The following is an 18,773-nucleotide window of genomic DNA, read 5'->3' on the forward strand; positions in this document are numbered from 1 at the left end:
GTAAAACATTAGGCACATGAAGGTAAACTGTGGGGTGGGGCAGGGAGGCAGGGAGGGTCTGGGTACAAGGCAAGTCAGGTTTTATACTCACACAGCACAACTGAGCAGAGGACACCTGAACAGGCTTCTCTCCCGGGGCTGTACTACTTACTCCAGGTCGGTGGCCCCACAGACAGGAATCTAGACCTCTGTGATGGAAACGAAGCTACAATTTCAGAGGAACCACAATTTTGAGAATTTAACTTCCTTAATACCTGCAGAATCCATCTGCTCCCTTGCACCCCTACGACCTCTGCCTTTTTCTGTGCCTCCCAACTTCTCACGCCCTGCTTTCCGCAAGCCCGGAACGCGGTGAGATTTCGGTTTTTGGAAACTTCATTCTGGCAGAACAAAGGATGGAGCGGAGGGGACCGGGGTGGACTCAGACCAAACGTTTTGGGGCTTCCCCACGCCTTCAGGATACAGTTCCAACTCCTTCCTTACAGGGGCAGAAAAAGCCACAGCTCCTGCCACTGCCCGCCGGCCTTTCTCCCAGCCATGTGAAACGCTGGGTCTTCCAAAAAAGGTCCTCAAGCTGTTCTCAAAACCCCGCAGGGAAGAAGCGGGAGGTGCATCCGGGGGCCCCGCCCACCAGAGGGCACGCTGGCGTGCTCGGTGCGGCGACGGCCATCTTGGATTCGGGCAGTCCGCCCATCTCCACGGTCTTCCTCTTCTTGTGGCGGTGGCGCGGCGGCTGCGCGCGGTGGGCAGAGGCGAGTTACACCCCCTCCCCGCCTGAGCCTTTGGTGGTCCTGTGCTGGAAACCAACGGCCCCGGTCCCCACCTGGCCGGCCTCTAAGTAAAACCCTGGTGGCAAGTGCCAGCTCCCGCCCTTTCTATCTGGGCAGATACCTCAGATTCCTTTATCTGTAAAGTTGGAGTTTAAGCCCCAGCCCCACCTTCCAACCCCCCAGGTCACGAGCTATAACACTTACCGCTTGGGCGTGTATGATAAATTCTCAGCGTGAGGCCTGGCACGCAGCGTGTATTCCCTGTAGGTTGTCTAGGAGCTCTTCCTGCGGCTTGCAGGGCGCCTTGTAGCCACCACCCTTCCAGCCACCACTGTTGGGGGGGAGGGGGCGGGGGGGGGAGCGGCGTGCCATGACTGCAGTCTGTACGCCGACCCTTTGAAGACCCAAGTCCAAAGGGAGAGGGGACTGGCAAGATGCTCTCAGGGAGTGGCAGTGAAGCCCCTAAGTCTCTAAGTCCTTTTTAGGCCTCGCATGTGACCATTTTGGAAGGGTGTCAGAAACAGACCCGGGTGCCCAGGACTGGAAAGACTTTGGAACATTTGAACGCCCCCATCCTTGTTATTTTTATCACCCCTGGCTGCCTTCCCATAGGGACTCCGATGCAGCACATAATTCCTGGAATGAAAAGCCCTGTGTGTGTGCTAGTTGTGGGGAACATGGGGAGGAGGGGGCTGAGACACTGCGTCGGAGGCAGAGCCAGGTGCCGGAGAGAAGGGCTTTTTGGGCCTGCAAGGACGGTGGCCCCAGGGAGGGGCATTCAAATCAGGCTCGAGGTGGCCTCTGGGAGTCCCCAGACATGCACAACAGCTCTACCAGCTCTACGTCCAGAGCCCAGCAGTTTGGGGAGCAGTAGGGAGCTGGGGCCTGGGAGAACCACACCCAGCCTTCTACAGGATTGTGAAGGCCTAGGATGAGCTCTTATTCAGTAATAAACCGGGTGAATGCCAGGCACGCCCAGGTTCCCCCAATCCAGCCTGGTTGAAAGAGGGGTAACAGAGGATACAAAAATTATCACATGGGAATTAGGGGATTAAAGTTGATTAAAGTTTATTTTTAAACATATTCCGAGGGTGAGGGCTGGCCAGCGGGCTCCGTCTGCGTCCCCCCCTGCATTTGGCTTACTCAAGAACTTCTCTCTCCTTACCCCAAACCTCTAGGTATGAGAGATAGACAAGGCATTCCCACCCCCATCCACAGGACAGGCTTAGGCAGGTGAGGAGTGTGGAGAGTTGGGGGGTGGGGGGTAGAGTTCAAGTATTCACAGTTTCCCCATCCACACCCCCAGATTACACTGTGCCCAGGCCTTGAGGGAGGATCCCAACTCCGGGGTTGCTGGTGACGTTAACAGCCCTTTTCTCACTCAGAAACCTCAAATGAGCTCCTTACCCCCTTTCCCTGACAATAACAAACTAGTCCTAAAGTTTATAGTCTGGCCAAGGAGGGGACCTCAGCACTCCACTTACCCAAGACCCCTCCTTCCTTATCTGGAGTGATGGGGGCAAGTTGGGTTTCACTTGTAGTGAATAGATTGGGTTTAAGTGGTAATAGGTGAGGGAAAGGGGGAGCACTGAGGATCTTGGGAGGCAGGCTGGGGGGTGCTGATGAAGTTCTGACAGCTCTGGTCTGCACCCCCACTTCATCCCCATCCAACACCCAGGCCCAGAATCCCTGAGAGTCCACTGCAAAGGCAGTATGGGGTGGGGGGAGTGGGAGCAGGGCGATAGCTTAGGAAGGGCCAGGACTGGGCTCCAGGCCCAGCAATCAAGCTCTGACTTTCTAGAACAGCTGAATCCTGGGGAACACAGGGTGGCCTACTAACCCCCACATCCCAGATATCCTGGGTGGGAATGGGGGCGGGGAGAGTCCTTCCAAGGGCATTATAAAAAGATATAACCATTAAAAATTTGGGGGGAAATGACTCTCAGCCTCTTGCTTCCCCAAGTTGTCAATCTCCTCAGTGTCCAATAGACAAGGCTGATGGAGTCCCAGAGAGCCGAGGAAGGCTACAGCCCCTCTCTGACAGGATGGGGCCCAGAGAGGGGGTCCATTAGCACCATGCAATGTTGGGGCACCCTGGCAGTCTGACTGGCCCCTGGGCAGAGGCCCTCCTAAAGCTGGAGTGCCCACTTGCTAAAGCTTGTTTGGGGGGGGGCCCTGCTGGGGAGGGGGGGGAGGGGAGAAGGCTTGGCTGAAGTCCAGGCAGGGGTGTCTGCTAGGACCCCAAAGGGCCCCTCTGGGAGTCATGATTTGAAGAATCTTCGTACCACAAACTGGCCCAAGAGAACCAAAGACAGAACTATCAGCACGTTGAGGATGGGGCCATTTCCCAAGTTCAGGGCTGCCACCTGCCAGGAGAGATGGAGAGGTCACAGAGGGGCTGACAGCAAATCCAGGCAGGCCAGTGCTGGGCTGGGACCGGGAGAGAGGCGGCACTTACCCAGCCGCCCCTCTGCGCAATCCACCGGGCAATGCAATGATGCAGCATGAAGTCGGCTACGAAGCGGGTCACCTGGCCCAGGAAGCCGGTCAGTCCACGCTGGTAGACGTGTAGGGCCAGGCGGTAGCCGAAGCCCAGGAGAGCCACCACTCGGCCCCAGTTGATGCCGCTCTCAAACAGGCTGCAGGCAGAGTGGTGATCCTGTCAGTGGAGAACCCCAGAAGGCCCTGCGGCCCGCTTTTCCTCTCCCACGGCCTGGTAGCCACCCGCCCCGCTCCCGGCTGGAAAGCAAAATGGCCGAGCTGTGAACCAAGGTGGCAGAGGCTGCCCCAGCCTGGCCTCAATTTGGGCAGAGCCTGCATCTATCTCTGTGAAAGGAGAAAACTCAGGGTGCGTATGAGCGGGACGCTGCTGCTGGGTTGTGGCCACAGCGCCCTGAGTGCCGAGGGACAGAGGGCAGGGAGGGCAGAGCAAGCAGACAGAGGCAGTAGGGAGATTACCTGTGGCTGTTGCTGCTGGCCTGGCAGCCCGAGAGACAGCAGAAAGAGAAGGACAAAGAGGAGGTTAGGACAGGTCCTGGAATCTGAGTGGGGCGGGGATGGCCTCGAAAGACAGGGGCAGGACATTTGGGCTCTAAGCACTGACCTGAAGTCTGTCACCTACCCCCACCTTCACCCCAGTGTCAGTCACCTCGAGGCCGACTCCTGACCCAGATTTAACAACAGATGACACCAGTAAGTACGGCCACTGTTCTGAGACTACTTCCTCTATTTTATAGACGTGGGGCCTGAGGGCCAGAGGGTTTCACAAAGCCCGTAAGTGGCAAAGCTGAGATTTAACCCAGGCACGTGGTCTCCCTAACCACACGGGACTGCCTCTGGGACACTAGACTGTAGCAAAGGGAAGCCATGTCCAGGACGTGAGTCACCTGACCGTCTTCGGTAGGAGTATGATTCCGAACTGGAAGGACAGCTGAGTCTCAGCGGGGCTGGGGAGCTCTGCCGCCAGCCCCATCCTGGGTGCCTCGCTAGTCCTGATCTATCCGGTCAAGTCCTCAGTGCCCCAGCTCACAAGAGCTGTGGGCTTCTACACCTAAGATGAGGGGTCTGCGGCCCAGAGAGAGAGAGAGACAGGGGCCCGAGACCACGCGTGAGCTAACAGCAGATACGGGAACGGCACACATGTCTCTTGACGCTGACAGAGAAGCGTGTGTCTCCCATCCCACGGACAGGACACAGTGTGAGGGCGACAGCACAGCAGAGAGGCCGGGCAGGGCTACCTCGAGGCGATCTTGGTGAAATACTCATAGGCGTTCTCTGCTGTTGGCTGTAGGTGCTGCAGCATGGTCTGGAACTCAGAGTCGTAGCGCTGGTTGATGTCATCCCCGATGATGGCGAGCTGCCGACCCACCTGCCCCATGGTGCTGGAGGAACGGGAGCCAGGTAGGTGAGCAGGCCCAGGGCAGGCAGGGCTGGGGCCTGGGCTCACGGAGAAGGGGTTCTGCCTGAGATGCCCCCGGCCTTGTGGACCCCTCCCTAGACGTTCCTGATGGTGTGCTCAGACATGAGGGCCGAGCCCAGGGTCATGGGGCAGGCACGCGCTACAAAGGGTGCAAGGTCCCAGATGGGGGTGGAAGCCCAAAATTGAAAAGGCAAAGACGGAAGAAGGACAAGACCCCCCCCCCCGCACCCCAGGCCTCCCCAGCTCCCTGGACCTACAGGGCAGTGACTTCACGTGAGCCTCCACTTCCCTGAAGATGTCCCTGTGGGCCCAGGAGCCTTTTGCTCACCTGCTAGGTTCTAGGGACAAGGAGACCATTTCTGGGTCAGCAGGCGCAGCCGCCCCCTCAGCCTCCTGCTCCTGCCGATGGCGGTAAAAAACATAGCTGCGGAAAACCTCCTCGGTGTCCCGGGCTACCTGCTCCTCTGAGGATCAAAGCCAGCAGTCAGGGAGGAAGGGCTGGGCCGGCAGCCCCGTGCTCTGTGGATGGCTCACTCTTCCTCAAGGCCTCCGCTGTCCTCACCCGTGCACAGAAGCATCCCGAACTCGAGCCCTCAGTTAATACCCGGTGCTTACTGTGTACAGGACTATCCTCACAACAGCCTTGTGCACTAGGTGAACCCCAGTGTACAGATGGGGAAGCCGAGGCACGGGGCGTTCACGTAACTTGTACGAGGTCACACGGTTAGAACGAGCAGTGGAGCCAGGATGTAAGCCAGGCACGTGGGACTTTTAGTGTGAGTTTTCGTGTGTACAGGTACCCAGCCCTTATGGCTCAGGGAACGTGGGAAATAGAATTTGAAAATTGTAGCTTTGGGCTCAGAAAAGTCACATAGGGGCGCCTGGGTGGCACAGCGGTTAAGCGTCTGCCTTCGGCTCAGGGCGTGATCCCGGCGTTATGGGTTCGCCCCACATCAGGCTTCTCTGCTATGAGCCTGCTTCTTCCTCTCCCACTCCCCCTGCTTGTGTTCCCTCTCTCGCGGGCTGTCTCTTTCTCTTGCAAATAAATAAATAAATAAATAAAATCTTTAAAAAAAAAAAAAAAAAGAAAAGTCACATAGGGCCATAGTGACAGACGGGGCACTGAACCCAAAGCCCAGGGGAGCAGTGGGCTGGGGACTGCAGGTGTCCCTGATGGTCCCCTTGGAGGAGGGAAGAAGGGCAGCCATCTTACTTCCTCCCCGAAGTCGTAACAATCACTTTTGCCAGTTAGCACGCCTGACAGGGTGATAAGCCTAGGAACTTCCTTCTTTCCCCTACTGTAGAAATAGGATAGCCACACCCCACTCTTCTGGCCTCTCCTCACCCCTTCCTGCTCCTCTTTCTTGGGATGGCACTGTGCCCACCTCACACGCCCTCCCGGGCCTCTCCTAGCCTTTGCCCCACCCCCACCCCCAGGCGCAACCTCCTCCCCACTCCCAGGGCTTAACCTGGACTGCACTCAAGCTTCTGAGGCCACCTGCGCCCACCCGCACCAGGTGGGGAGACGCTTTTCTCCTTTATCAAAGGTGAGTGAATGGGGCAGGACAGCCTGCCTGTAAGTCCTGCCTGGCCCTGTCCACTTCTGTTGTCACCATCCTCTCAGACAGCCCTGGTGGTTATAGGATGGGTGAGGGGCAGAGAGACCCTTACCAGAAGTAGAAGATGGGGCCGTCTCTCCACACTCCTGCCTGGGAGGACCTGGGCCTTGCCCGGATGCCATTTCTCAGGTTCTGGTGGAGGACAGGGTTAGCCTGTGGGGATGGGTGAGAAAAAGCAGGGAATGTTGATGAGAGGGTCCCACAGCCATAGAGAGAGGAGGGGGTCCCCCATTCCCCAAAGACCCCATGGTCCTAGCTCCAGCCGCCTCTCATTTCACCACCTTGGGTCCCTGTGACGTCTGTTGGCAGAATCAGAACTTCCTAAGCATTTCACTAGCAATCCTTCGAGAGAGGGAGAAAGGCAGGGCAGTCCGGATTCATAGCTGGGGACCTGGGGCCTACAGCCAGGGCCCTGGGGAGGGGTGACGGCAGCATTGCCCTCGTGGATCTCAAGTCATAATTCACCTCACTCCTGGGCAAATGAGGTGAGTTTTAGAGGCTGGGGGCTCTTTCCGCTGCTCCTGGGGGCCTCCTGCACCCTACCTAGCAAAAGCTTACCACAGGGTTGCCACCTTCTAGCCAATGACCCATGAAAGCTGTGCTTGAAGGTCCCACTTCCCCTTGGCTGGTTAGAGTACGCCTGTTTTCCAACTCAGGCCTCTTAGCCACAAACCCTTCTGAGCACCTATGCTTTACTTACTTTGACCACTCCTCCAAGGGCGTCAGACACTGAAAATGTACAGTAACCCAGCAAGGGAAGCGTCATCATACCCATTTTACAGAGAGGGAAAGTGAGGCACCAAGAATTTAGGGCCCGAGGGCCACACAGCTAATCAGGGAGTCAGGTTGGTAATTTGAATTTTCATCAGTTCACACCCTCAATACTCACTTAAGATTTATTTTCCAGTTTGTAGTTACCTGTTGACATCTCACCTGTGCTCTACCCAGTCCTGCCTTGCAGTGAGCTGAGGAAGCCGTCTACACAGCTCCCCCCTGCCACCGCCACGTGAACCCCCACCATATACCCGCTCTCCTGTCCCCGGCCCATTTTCCTCTTTGCGCAGTCCTGGCCACAGCCCTGATCTGCTCTGTGAACCCTCGACAGAAGGAGTATTTCCTGGACGTGAGCTGTTTCACTTTCAATTTGCACCCCTTCCTACCCACCCCTCCAAAGCTGCCTCCTTCAGCCTTTTGGGGAAGTGCCCCTCCTGTTACTCCTGCGGAAGGCACAGTCCTACCCCAGGCTGAGGACAGCCACCTCCTCCTCTCAGGGAAGACCTGAGTACCCTCCCCGCTTTCCTTCTGCCTCTCAGGCCCGGGGCCATTTTCGAAAGTGCCCCAGGGCAAGAGCTCTCAGGAAGGGGTGGGGGAGAGCCCTCCAGCCCTCCACCTCCAGAGGGCAGGGAGAAAGGGAAAGGCAGACCTTCCCATCCTCCAGCCTTGGGTGCCAGTATGAAACAGAACTTTGCTTGGCACACCCCCATCCCTGTGACTCCTTCCGGAACAAGATGCCCTTCCCTCTCCCCTGGTCCCCCCCACCCCCCCTTCCTGAGCAAAACCGGCACCCCCAGACAGCAAGGCAGGAGGATGCTGACTGCACCACCAACTCCATCCACTGCTACCCCAGGGGCTCGCTGCTGGGGAGTGGGTGGGGCCTCAGAGCGGCCCCCAGGGCCAGAGGCCCGTGCCGCCCTGGGCCTACCCCTGCCCTCATCCAAGTAGCCTGACTTCCTGGTAAGGGGAGTCCCCTGCTCTCCATTTGCTGGGCCTAGGATGTTCCCCAGAGGGAGATGCCTGGTTGGGCGGCAGACCCGGTCTAGGGCTCCTGGGGCAGCAGGAAGTACCATGAAAGTTCTCTCCCTGCCCTTGACCTTGGCTCTGACCTCCACTCCCAACCCCCCAGACTGCTAAAGGACCTGGTTCTTTGGCACCCGATTCTTTGGCGCCCAGGGCCAGGGCAGGGCCAGGGAGGGGTGCCAGGGCAGCTGTCTGAGGGGCAGCCAGAGGGAGCCCTGGCTGGATCAGGCCCCCAGGCAGAGTTACCCAGGCAAGTCTCCAGATCTCCCCCTCCCCACCCGGCTGCCCACGGGCTCCTTGTACCCCCCTGGGGCTGGGGCTGCCAAAAGCCGGGAGGATGGCCAAGACCCTCCCACCTTACCTGCCCGGACCCTAGCCCAGGCCCGGATGGCTCACAGGGCCGAGGCCAGAGATCCTGAGGGGCCAGAGGCTGCTCCCGGGGGTTTGGGTGCCCAGGCCCGGCTTCCAGGCAAGGCGTCAGTGCAGTCCCGGCGTCTGGATGCAGCCTCTGCTTGTCCCAGAACGGCCCTAGGGACCCGCGAGGCTGCGGTGATCCTAGAGGTGCCGGCGGCTCCCGGCTCCAATCAGCTCCCTCTAGAGGAAGTTGCTGTGTAGCCGCCGGACGCGGATGCAGGGCCTCCAGCCTGGGGGTCGGTCTGGGCTTGTACGCAGGGGAGACGCTCCACCCCTCACACTTGGCCACGGTCAGGTGGCATGGCTCCCCTTCTCCCACTCCTGGTCTTTGATCTGCACCCCCTTTCATCAGTTAATACCAATAAAAAAGCCAGTGTCTTAAGCATGGCAGTGTGCCTTGCTCTTTGGCCACCGGCCGTGGTCCCACTGAAGTTTTTCATAACCATTGGAAGTGGGTGCTGTCCCCCACACCTGTTTTACAGATGAACAAACTGAGGCTCAGCGGGTTTGAGGACTCCCCAGGTCACTAAGCTGGGGGTTATAATCAAGTCTCTCGATGCCCTGGGGAGTGATAATACTACATTGAGATTCGAGGTGCAGTTAAGATGTGCACAAGGCAGGCTGGTGGAGGCTCGAAGTCCTGAAGGTGACAGGCAGGTAAACAGAGATGGAAACGGGGTGTCTGGGGTACCACCTGGGCACGTGCCAGTGGATGCCGAGAGGAGGAGAGAAAAGAGGGAAGACAGCAAATATCTGGCCGTGGGGAATGGTTTTCACGGGCAGAGGCCGCTCCACGGGACCAGAGAAGGACAAGCCAGGTGTAGGGAGGTTTGTGCAGAGGCCCCAAGAGCCCCTGCCCCATTCTTGGTCCCAGGACCCCCAGCCCCCATGCCTCCTGAAGCCTCATCAGCCACCCCAAATCTGCCTCCCCATACCTCCTTCCCCTGCCTCATCCACTCCCTGCCCTCTCTCGCTTTTAATTTGAAAACTCCTCCCGTTCTTAAGCAGTTGGTGGGGTGGCTGCTGTGGCCCCTCCCTCTGAGTCAGGATCTCTCTCAGGATGGAGGCCCCAGCTCCACCCCCTCCATCCCCTCCATCCCGACTTTTGGGCCGCTCCTCCATGTTCCGCTTTTTCCGCAGCCTGGTGGGGAGCAGGGGCAGCCCAAAGAGCTCTGACAATGCCCTGATGCGGAGCCAGGTGTGCCCCTCACAAGAGCAAGATGCCACCCCCCTGATGAGGAACCGCCAGGGAAAGGTGGAGAGGAAGGAGCCAAGGCTGCCCACCACAGTACCCTACGCGCTGTCTGTGGCCTTGCCGCCGCACGGTCCCTCGGGGCTAGGGATGGGGGACCCAGGGGCCCAGACCCCCACCCCCATGGAGGTCCTGAGGGTGGGGGCCCAGGGTGGCGAGGTGAAGCCCATCCTGCTCCGGGGAAGCCAGGAGGTACTGGGCAACTGGTCTGAGAAGGAGGAAAGGGAAGAGAAGGAGGATGCGGTAGGGGAGGCCTCCAGGGATACCAGGATCGCAGACAGGTGAGGGACTGGGCTGTGTGGGTGGCGGGCAGGGGCCTGGGACGGTGGTGCTGGGGCAAGGATATGGGGCTGAGATGGGAGGACCCAAATTGAGGAAGGCCCAGGAATGTGGGTCTTCAGATGGATAGAGGACTGGAATAAGACCCCTACCTGGGTGGGGAAGGGACAGATATAGCAAGGGTGGGAAGGAGCCTGGGGGCTGGGGATGGGGGAAGCGGGGTGGGAGGGAGGTTTGGAGGGAGGGTACCAGAGATGGGATGGGTCTTCCCACAAGTCAGGGGTTGTGGGTGGAGGCACCAAAGATGAGAGATGGACAGGCTGGGGATTGGGAGGGGAGAGTGCCAAGGTGAGCCAGGCTGCCATTGCTTCCCAGCTCCTTCCGCCTCCCCACTTCACCCTGCCTTTCCTCCCCACTCTCTCCCTCCTGGTTCCCACTCCCATTTGGACCTGGCACCACTCCCTGTGAGTAAGGGGGCCCACCTCCTGTTCTGTTCCCTACCTTCTTCCTCACTCTGCCTTCAAGGAGTGACAACCCCCCCCGAATGATGAAGACCAAGCAGGGAGCTGTTGGAGGCGGGAGGGGGGAGGGGGCTGAGCAGGGCCTATGGGAGGGCCTTGGGGAGTTGGGGGGTTTAGGGAGCCTTTGCCACATCTCTGGCTCCACCTGCCACCCCCATCTGACTATGCTTTGGGGTCAGGGGCCACTTTGCCCAAGCCGTGGAGGTGGAACAAGGATGCCCACAGAGGGCCACGGGGCCACTGGAGGTCAGCCCCAAGACCTTCACCAGGGACGAGGAGAAGGAGTGTCCTCTTGACGGTGAGTGTGGTGGCCACGGGCGGGCGTTGGGGCAGTTCCAGAAATAGGCCCTCTTCCTCAGACTCCTCGGGGGTGTGGGGCCTGGAAGGACACAGAACGGTTTGAGGGAATGCTGGGGGCAGGCTGTCTGGATTTGAATTCATTCCATTCCACTATGCCAAGCTGTGGGACGGGGGCAAGTTGCTCAACCATCTGCGTCTCCGTTTCCTTGTCTCTGGAATGAGAATGGAACAGTATCTACCTCAGAGGGCAGTTGCAAGGAGTCAATGAGATGCTCTTTGCGGAGTGCCTAGTACTGTGCCTGGCACATAGGAGGTGTTTGCTAAGAAAACGAGGGACCTCTCCCTCACTTCAGCCTGCTCCATGCCCCTGTCCTGCTGGGCTGCTCCTGGTTCCTGTCAGCCTGTCAGTGACACTGCCCCTTCACAGGAGACCTCAGGCTGGCCTCTTCAAAACTGGGGGCAGCTCCTTGGAACCGCCTCCTCACCTTGTACAAGCAGCTTCAGAAATCAGCCATGACCAAGGTCTGTGCGACCAGGCTGGGGCAGTAGGGGGTGAAGCCTGGGTGGGGCTCCTCCCCACGCTTGGCTGGACCCCAGGATTTTTGGCTTGGGCAGACCCCTCTTAACTTTTGGGGAGCTGTACCCTCCTGCTTTTTGTTTTATCTGGGGGTGAGGCTGCAGGCTTGGGTCCCTGTCATCTGATCAGCGTCGGGGCTTGCCCTCAGTTTCCTCTCAAGGAAGGCTTGCCTGATGAGAAAGGCAAGGAAAAGGAAACGGAGGAAGAGGACAGCTCATTCAAGCTCTGTGTCCCAGGCATTGTCACCCTACAGTCACCGCTGCATAAGACTTTTAGGTCAACAGATACAGTGGGTAAGTGCAGCGTGCAACCTGCCCTCAGGCCCAGGGGGCTCCCCTTGGCCACGGCTCAGGGGTGTGATACCAGTTCTTACCACCAGGTGGGACCAGAGGACCTATGATGACCACTGGAGCCGGGGTGTGGGGGTGGGGCTGAGGACCCGTGGCTCGACTGGAGAAGTCTAAGCTAGTCCTTTCTCCAGGTCTGGGAGGCAGTAGGTGGGGACGGTGACTGGGGCTTGTGCTCCCAGGAGCATCACCCTTTCCCAGGACGGACTTCTAACCCATTCGGTACTCCTGTGCTGCCCAGATGTGGTGAGCAAGGATGGTAATAGCATAACGTGATCACTGTTGACATTTGCATAGCCAAAACTATGGGCCAGACCCTCTTCTGAGCATTTTTCATGAAATGCCATATCACAACTCTAAGGTAGGTCCTCTATTATAATCTCTACTTCATAGTGAGGAAGCAGAGGCACAGAGAGGTTAAGTAACTTGTCCGGGGTCACACAGCTAGTATGTGGCAGAGCTGTGACTTGCACCTCGGCAGTTGAGGTGGTCCCAGATCCTTGTTCTTGAGTCTGTGGCTGGTGGAAGGTGAGGGCAGATGTCTGCCCCTTGCATGCTTTCCCCAGGAAGTGAGAACACGCACACTCAAGCACGCAGGAGGGAGCCCACTGGCCAGGGAGTTTCCTGGGGAAGTCATGGAGGTGGGGAGGTCGTTATGCGGCCAGCTCCAGGTAATGGAAATGTAAGGGCCAGGGCTGGGGGTGACCAGGGACTGCACAGGGCTGGGATGAGGCCTGGAGAGCCGGAGCCGTCTCTTCTCCCTTCCACCGCCGACAGGTTGCCCCGCCATCTCCTGCCTGCCCCATGCCCGTTTCTCTGACTCTCAGGTTTCGTGGAGTCGGAGTTAAAGAAGCTTCTGGCAGTACAACGGGAGTCCCGCCTCTGGAAGATGGGCAGCCACGAGGGCCGAGAGCTGCTGACCCAGCCAGAGATCACCCTGGAGGAGGCGGGCATTGTGGATGGCCAGGTAGGCCGGGCCTGTCCCGGACCACTGCCTCCTGCCTGAGGGCACTGGAGAAAGTGGGGCCTCCCACCTCCATAGGCCCCTGGCCCTGGCTCCAACCTCCCACGGCCTGGGTAGTGAAGGCAGCATCCCTTCTTGGTGGTGGTATTTCTGAGAGTAGGAGCCTGACCCCCTGCACACACACACTTCTTCATCCGCCTCTCCGTCTCTTACTTGACCTCATAATATTGCTCTTGTTCTCTTTTCTCCCCCATTCTCGCCCATGCTTTACTCCCACAAACACTCGTTGACACTGGCCTTCAAGGTCAGGCCTGTCCCAGCTTCTCTGAGTGCCCATGGACAGATCTGTGGTCAGAAAACGTGTTGATGTCCTTTTAAATTAATTTGCATTCATTCGTCAACTCATTCTTTCATTCCGTGGACATTTGGCCCTGACAGGCTACGTAGTTCCCTTTTGTAGGAAAGTAAAGGGACTAGCATAGGGTTCAGAGGCCAAAGGCTTTAGCCGAAGCCCTGCTCTGGCCTGGATTTGCTCTGTGGCCTTGGAGGCAGGCCTTGGCTTCTTTACCTGTAGAGGGAGACTGGTGGGAGAACCAGGCGCTTGATCTTAGCCAAAAGGCCGAAGCTACTAAAGGATCAAACAAAAGAGGGGATGCCTGCCAGCTGTCAAGGGCACTGGAGTGTTAGGGGTGTGACTTACCCCTTTGGGGGAGTGAATAGCAGCATTGCCTGCCCCCCCTCCCCCGGTACTGAGGGGCGGCCCTCTCATTGTCCTGAGCCTGCGGGCCTGAGTCACCGGGCCCCTCCGTGCTCCAGGGAACAAGGCTGTGCACCTTGTCCTAAACCACAGGGGTGGCCCCAGCTCTGTCAGGGGCCCTCACTTTTGCCTTTTCATGCTAAAGGGATCTCTCGTCACCCTTCCCGCCCTCTTCTCCTCCCTCTCTCCTCCAGAACCACCCCCAAGCCAGCCTGCCTCTGTCTCAGGGGTAGGGGTCACAGTCCTGGGGTAGCCTGAGCAACATTAGGGGTCCCTAGGGAGTTTCTGGGTAGTGGCAGGTTGGGGCCCCGCTCAGGCCTCACTTGGGGGACAGAGCTGTCTCAGGAAATATCTTCCTGCTGTGGGTGTTTCGAGGGTCCTATCCTCATCTATCACCCCCCACTCTCTCCTTATCTGCCCTTAGGGACACCAAGCTGAGGGGGAAGGAAGCCATCCCCCAGCCTTTGGGGAATGCTGGGGACCTAGGGGAGGGGCGCTGAGGCAGCTGAAGCACCACCCTAGGCTGGAGGGAGGGGTGCAGAGCCCCCTTGGTGTGGTGTCCAGGACAGAGGTGAGGGAGGGGAGGGCTTTGCTGGGGCGCCTGACTCCTGGGGCTTCCAGGGACCACCCCCCAACCAAGTTGGAGGGAGAAGGGTCCCTCATTTAGTGGGAGGGAGGTGGCTCAGGGTTGGTGGCCTTGGCTGGCTGTGGGGACATGGGGGAGGGTCTGGAGTGGCCTCAGGATGCTTATCTCTTAGGGGGTAGGGGAAAGGTTCTAGGGGTACAGAGCAGGAAGGGAGAGCCCAAAGGCACTGAAGCCTCTTTCTTCACCCATTTCTGCCCCCAGCACTTGCTCCTGGAGGAGATGGACGAGATGGGAAACTGGCCTCCAGAGTGAAGCTGGTGCTGGACCCGAGTCTGCCCTGCTTCCACATCCCTTCAGCCTGAATAGGGATTTAGCCTCCCCCTCATGAAGGCACATCCAAGGCGCCCCTGGGGCCAAGGTGTCTTGAGATCAATGGTATCCAAGTGTCTGCAGGGTGGGCCTGCCCAGCAGAATGTCCCCACCCATCAGACTCAGGCCTGTGCTTTTATTAATAAAACCCACTTTGACTTTGGCCTCCTTGGCTGTCTCTGGACCCCACGCCTCCTCCTCGTGCTAAGAGCAAGCTCAGTTTATCCAGGGTCTCGGTCTAGCCCCCAGTGTGGCAGCCCCAATCGCAGAGCCCTGAGTTCCAGTGGAGGGGCCACAGTGGAGGACAAGAGGTTTGATGGACCTGACCTGGGGCTGGGGAAGGACTAGTGGTCAGAGTGCCAGGAAAGCCCCTGCAACCACGAGACCAGACCCTGTTAGTAGGAGCATCCCTGACTTCCCTCCCTCCTAAGTTCCCAGGCCAGGCTCACGGCCTCGTGGGGAGGATCCGGGAATTCTCCAGCAGGAAATTCCTGCCCAGCCAGCACAGGGACAAAGCCAGGAAAGCGGCCTTGGGGCCATGGGGACCTGCTTGGATGGTTGGGCTGGGGGCAGGTAAAGGGTCCCTGGGGAGTGATGCAGGAGGGCCCCTGTTATAGGGGTAGAGGCAGGGCCCCATCCTGCTGCCCCTGGTCACAGCCCCTCTGTGCTATGCTCAGTGCCAGGTGCCTTGGGGGATCCTGGTCAGAGGGAGGTCCAGACTTCTAGAAGACCCAACTCTAAATCCCAAAAGCAAGGATAGGCTTGAGTCAGGGGCACACAATGCCGTACCCATATTGGCCATGGAAGGGGGCACCCTCATACCTGACTTTTCCGGGATCCAGTGGGAGGGAGGGCCAGGCCCAGTTTGGACACCAGGAGGTGTTGTTCGCCTGGAATCCTTGACTCAGCCTCTGGGCTGGGGACTGGTGGAAGGGCCATCTGACTGTCCCCTGAGTCAGCCAGGAAGCAGCCTTGTGACACTATGACTCACCTGTGCCCTAATTATTTCCTCCCAGAGTGTTGGCTGTTGGGAAGGGTGGGGGCCTTAGACTGTGGCCTGTGGGGTTCCCTGGTTCCACCTGGACCCTTTGATCTCTCCCAGCACAGACGTAGCACTCCGCGTGGCCCCCATGGAGAGGATGCCTTCTCTCCCTCCCCCATCCTAATAGGCCCATGACCTTGTGCCAGCCCATACCCAGGCTTGAGTGGGGAATCCCAGGGCCCAGAGCACTGCAGGACAGAGCTCCTCCCCTCCCCCTTTGCCCTCCAACTGGGGCCAGCCAGTGGAGTGCACAGGCAGCCCCACATTGGGTTGGGGTAGGCTGGGCCCCCACTGGCAGCTCAGGCTCCTTGGCTGCCTGTGTGAGCCAACTGGCCACTCATCGGTCATCTGCTCCTGGGGAAGGGACATCTCATCCTCGGCCCCCACGAGGGTGTGGCTGCTGGGGAGCGAGGGGGCAGGACCCTTGATTTAGTATGGGAGACTCTGAGGTGATCCCTTACTTCTCTGCTTCTCTCTTTCCCTTCCTGTCAAGTAAGGGTCATGCCATCTCCTTGTCCACCTCCCCCCCATGCTCCGGGGGGTTCCTATGAACTACAGAGAAGAAGGTCTGTGAGCCGGGAGGTAGCCTGTGGGAGCGAGAAGAGGGTCTGCGCACTGGTGCAAGGATGAGGACCTCGTCCCAGCCCCTTGAAGTCCTCGGCGGGTTTCTGTGGATGGGCCCGATTTGACACTCCTGAGTGACGAAGGCAGGGGTGACATGGCCCAGGGACCTACTGTAGGGGAAGGCGCAGAGGGCGAGTGCAGAGGGCTGGGCTCAGGCTCGCGGCCCACATGGAGAGAGCTGGGCATTTCCCAGAGGCTTCCAGGGACCTCTTTAGGTGCATCTGTGGGTCAGACCTGAGGACCAGGTGGCGCTGAAAGTGGCCCTCCTCCTCCCTGCGCACATGGCAGGGGAGAGCTGCCATGCGCTGCCCTGTGGGTTGGGCCCTGCACCAGTGTGCTTGGCTCAAAGGCCAGAGGGCTCTGGAGCCCAGCCAGGGTGCCTCTCTCTAATCCACTCCGAAGGGCCAGTGGGGTTGGCAGTGGCCCTGGGCCGGCCTGCGGGTTTGAGGGGAGCCATTACTGCCAGAACTCACCAGGTCTCGGCTCCTTTCTGGGTTTCTTGTCTCTCCCATCTTCTTCCATCTTTCTCTGTTGTCTCTGCATGTGTGTCTCTGTTTCATGCTCCCCCGCCCCCCACCATATTTCTCTTACTGTGTCTCTCTTTCTCACTGTATCTCTGGTGAGATAGAGGTAAGAAAAGCAGCCTCCAGATTATTCTGAAGGCATTTTTGGGAACCGGAGGTGGCCGAAAGGAAGGGGGAGGGGAGTGGCGGGGAGGATGGTGCAGAAGAAGGTCCCAGGGAAAAGTGGTTGGGGTCAAAAGCTGGGCCTGCCTTCCTGGGGAGCGGGTAGGGTCTCTCTCCCTGCGGGCTCCTGGGCAGGACCTTTAAGGAAGATGCTGCCTTGGGCCAGGTCTAGAGTCACTGGTTGTCAGTCTTGCCTATCCCAGGGCAAGGGAAGAGCAAAACCACCTGTATTCTTTTCCCGGTGGGCAATGAAATGGAGAACGGAGAAGCAGAGAGATGAGACTCATTGGGTTGGAGCCCCAGCTCCAACACTGACAAGCTCATGTGACCACAGACAGGTTCCATAACTCTCTGAATCTCAGTTTCCACATCTGTGAAATGGGCAATTCATGGGGTTTCTTGTGTGGGCTGAATGAAGTGCTATTTGGCATCGAACAAATACTTATCAACCATCCCGTTCCTATTTCAGGCACTGAGGAATAGGGCAGAGAACAAGATGTACAGAACTTTTATTTTATTTTTTTAGCATTTTATTATATTGCTAGAAGGATAGACAATAAACAGATAATACATCAGGGAGTGACAAGTACTGTGAAGAAGGATGAAGCTGGGTAATGGGATGCTGTTTTAGACAGAGTGATGGGGTGGGAAAGGCAGCTCTAAGGAGATGATGCGTAAGCAGGGATGGGAAGAAGCGAGGGAGGGAGCCAAGGGGGTTTGGGGGAAAGGGCCTTACAGCAGAGGGCATAGCAAAGTGCAAGGGCCCCGAGGCACTGGCTTGTGTGAGGAACTGGAAGAAGACCCTTGTGGCTCAGCGGGAGAGGAGTGAGTGGAAAGGGGAGGACTAAGAGGCGAGGTCAGGAGGGAAGGCAGAGGACGTGTATTTTGCCCAGCTGGGTTTTTTCTAGGGTTTATTTGATCAAAGCAAGGAGTGACATAATGTGGTTTAAAAGTCTTCCTTGGCTGCTCAGGGGGCAAGGGACTGTAGGGGGCAAGGACAGACTCAGGCCACGTCGGAGGCTGCTGGGGTCTCAAGGCAGGTGGCCTCACTGGCTGCTGTAATTATTACAAGGGTACTGGGGGGGGGTCTCCCCCCAGGGAGCGCCCCCTGGCCGGCGCCTCTGTGCGGTGGTCCGCCAGGGGCTCCCCCCGCGGAATCTCCCAGCCCCGCCCCCGAGGGCGGAGAGGGGCGGCCCGGGGGCTGGACGCGGGAGGGGCGGGCGGAAGGCAAGCAGGCTGCCCGGGTCGCGCGTGGGCGACTGCAGCGCGAGGGCGGGCGCAGGCGGCTGCCACCGCGGCCAGTGCAGCCTGGCCGCGGCCCCCCCGCCCCCCGGAGGCCCCGCCGCGACCGGAGAGCGTGCGCACCTGGGCGGGCACGGGAGCCGCGAACGCGGGTTGTTTCTACCTCTGCTGGAGGCGCTCTGATTTAATTTGTGAGGAGACCGAGGGTAAAAGACACCTCCCTGCCCACAGGAAATTCACAGCCGGCGGTGTGGGGTAACAGCAGACCCCGGCAGTGAGAGCAGATGATGATGTTCCCGCAATAGTGGTTTGGAGACCTGCGGGAGGGAGCCAGCCATTCCAGCAGGAAGGAATCCAGAAGGCTTCAAGGAGGAGGCACCGTTTGTGATTTGCGCTTGCAGGGGGAGGCGGAGTTCAACAGATGAAGTGGGGAGGGGAGGGCCTGCCTGCCAGGAGGGCCCCGTGGTGATGGGACAGTGTCCAGCCGGCACCACCACCCCACGGTCCGCCTCCCTGAACCATCCTGGACTCCTCTCCTGGGCCTCGTGTTCAGTCCACCTGCTCATGTGTAGTCCTTTGCTGCCCGCCCTCCATCCCTCTTCACACGTGCTGTCTCCGGGCCTTTCCTGGCCCCAAATCACAGCTACAGCTTTCCGGGCCTCTCCCAGCTGCTGCCCCACCACTGCAGGTCTTCCGTGCCCCGCCCCC

General features: G+C 58.8%; 2 protein-coding genes across 4 annotated transcripts; one reads left to right on the top strand and one right to left on the bottom strand.

Moving 5' to 3' along the window:
• Window positions 1-1,813: 1,813 nt before the first annotated feature.
• BAK1 (BCL2 antagonist/killer 1) lies at window positions 1,814-8,800 on the bottom strand. Of its 3 annotated transcripts, none has more exons than XM_034660559.1 (6): window positions 8,467-8,800; window positions 6,361-6,461; window positions 5,018-5,153; window positions 4,508-4,651; window positions 3,229-3,409; window positions 1,814-3,136 (listed from the first exon to the last, which is right to left on the bottom strand). In XM_034660559.1, exons 2-6 carry the CDS (start codon window positions 6,428-6,430, stop codon window positions 3,032-3,034), a joined length of 636 nt encoding a protein of 211 aa, XP_034516450.1. In that variant the 5' UTR covers window positions 6,431-6,461; window positions 8,467-8,800; the 3' UTR covers window positions 1,814-3,031. The 3 variants fall into 3 exon arrangements, with proteins under 3 accessions (XP_034516450.1, XP_034516452.1, XP_034516451.1); XM_034660561.1 differs by lacking the exon at window positions 8,467-8,800 and adding an exon at window positions 7,242-7,740; XM_034660560.1 differs by lacking the exon at window positions 8,467-8,800 and adding an exon at window positions 7,198-7,740.
• Window positions 3,275-14,634, top strand: LOC117802442 (gametogenetin-binding protein 1-like). The gene is made up of 10 exons (XM_034661685.1): window positions 3,275-3,316; window positions 4,561-4,670; window positions 9,660-10,052; window positions 10,751-10,869; window positions 11,299-11,393; window positions 11,597-11,741; window positions 12,362-12,466; window positions 12,623-12,762; window positions 13,941-14,087; window positions 14,364-14,634. The coding sequence occupies exons 1-10, from the start codon at window positions 3,275-3,277 to the stop codon at window positions 14,412-14,414; spliced, it is 1,347 nt and encodes a 448-aa protein (XP_034517576.1). The 3' UTR covers window positions 14,415-14,634.
• The last annotated feature ends 4,139 nt before the right edge of the window (window positions 14,635-18,773 follow it).

Source organism: Ailuropoda melanoleuca, chromosome 5 (assembly GCF_002007445.2).
Source record: "Ailuropoda melanoleuca isolate Jingjing chromosome 5, ASM200744v2, whole genome shotgun sequence".
Lineage (NCBI taxonomy): Eukaryota > Metazoa > Chordata > Mammalia > Carnivora > Ursidae > Ailuropoda > Ailuropoda melanoleuca.

Excerpts from the sequence above, each read along its gene's own strand:
- LOC117802442 (XM_034661685.1), top strand. The coding sequence starts at position 3,275 with ATGAAGTCGGCTACGAAGCGGGTCACCTGGCCCAGGAAGCCG. Across the intron at positions 10,053-10,750 it reads GATACCAGGATCGCAGACAG|GGGCCACTTTGCCCAAGCCG; the intron begins GTGAGGGACTGG and ends CTTTGGGGTCAG. Across the intron at positions 14,088-14,363 it reads GTGTGGTGTCCAGGACAGAG|CACTTGCTCCTGGAGGAGAT; the intron begins GTGAGGGAGGGG and ends TTCTGCCCCCAG.
- BAK1 (XM_034660559.1), bottom strand. The coding sequence starts at position 6,430 with ATGGCATCCGGGCAAGGCCCAGGTCCTCCCAGGCAGGAGTGTGGAGAG. Across the intron at positions 4,652-5,017 it reads TTGTCCCTAGAACCTAGCAG|CACCATGGGGCAGGTGGGTC; the intron begins GTGAGCAAAAGG and ends CCGTTCCTCCAG. Across the intron at positions 3,410-4,507 it reads TTCACCAAGATCGCCTCGAG|CCTGTTTGAGAGCGGCATCA; the intron begins GTAGCCCTGCCC and ends CTCTGCCTGCAG.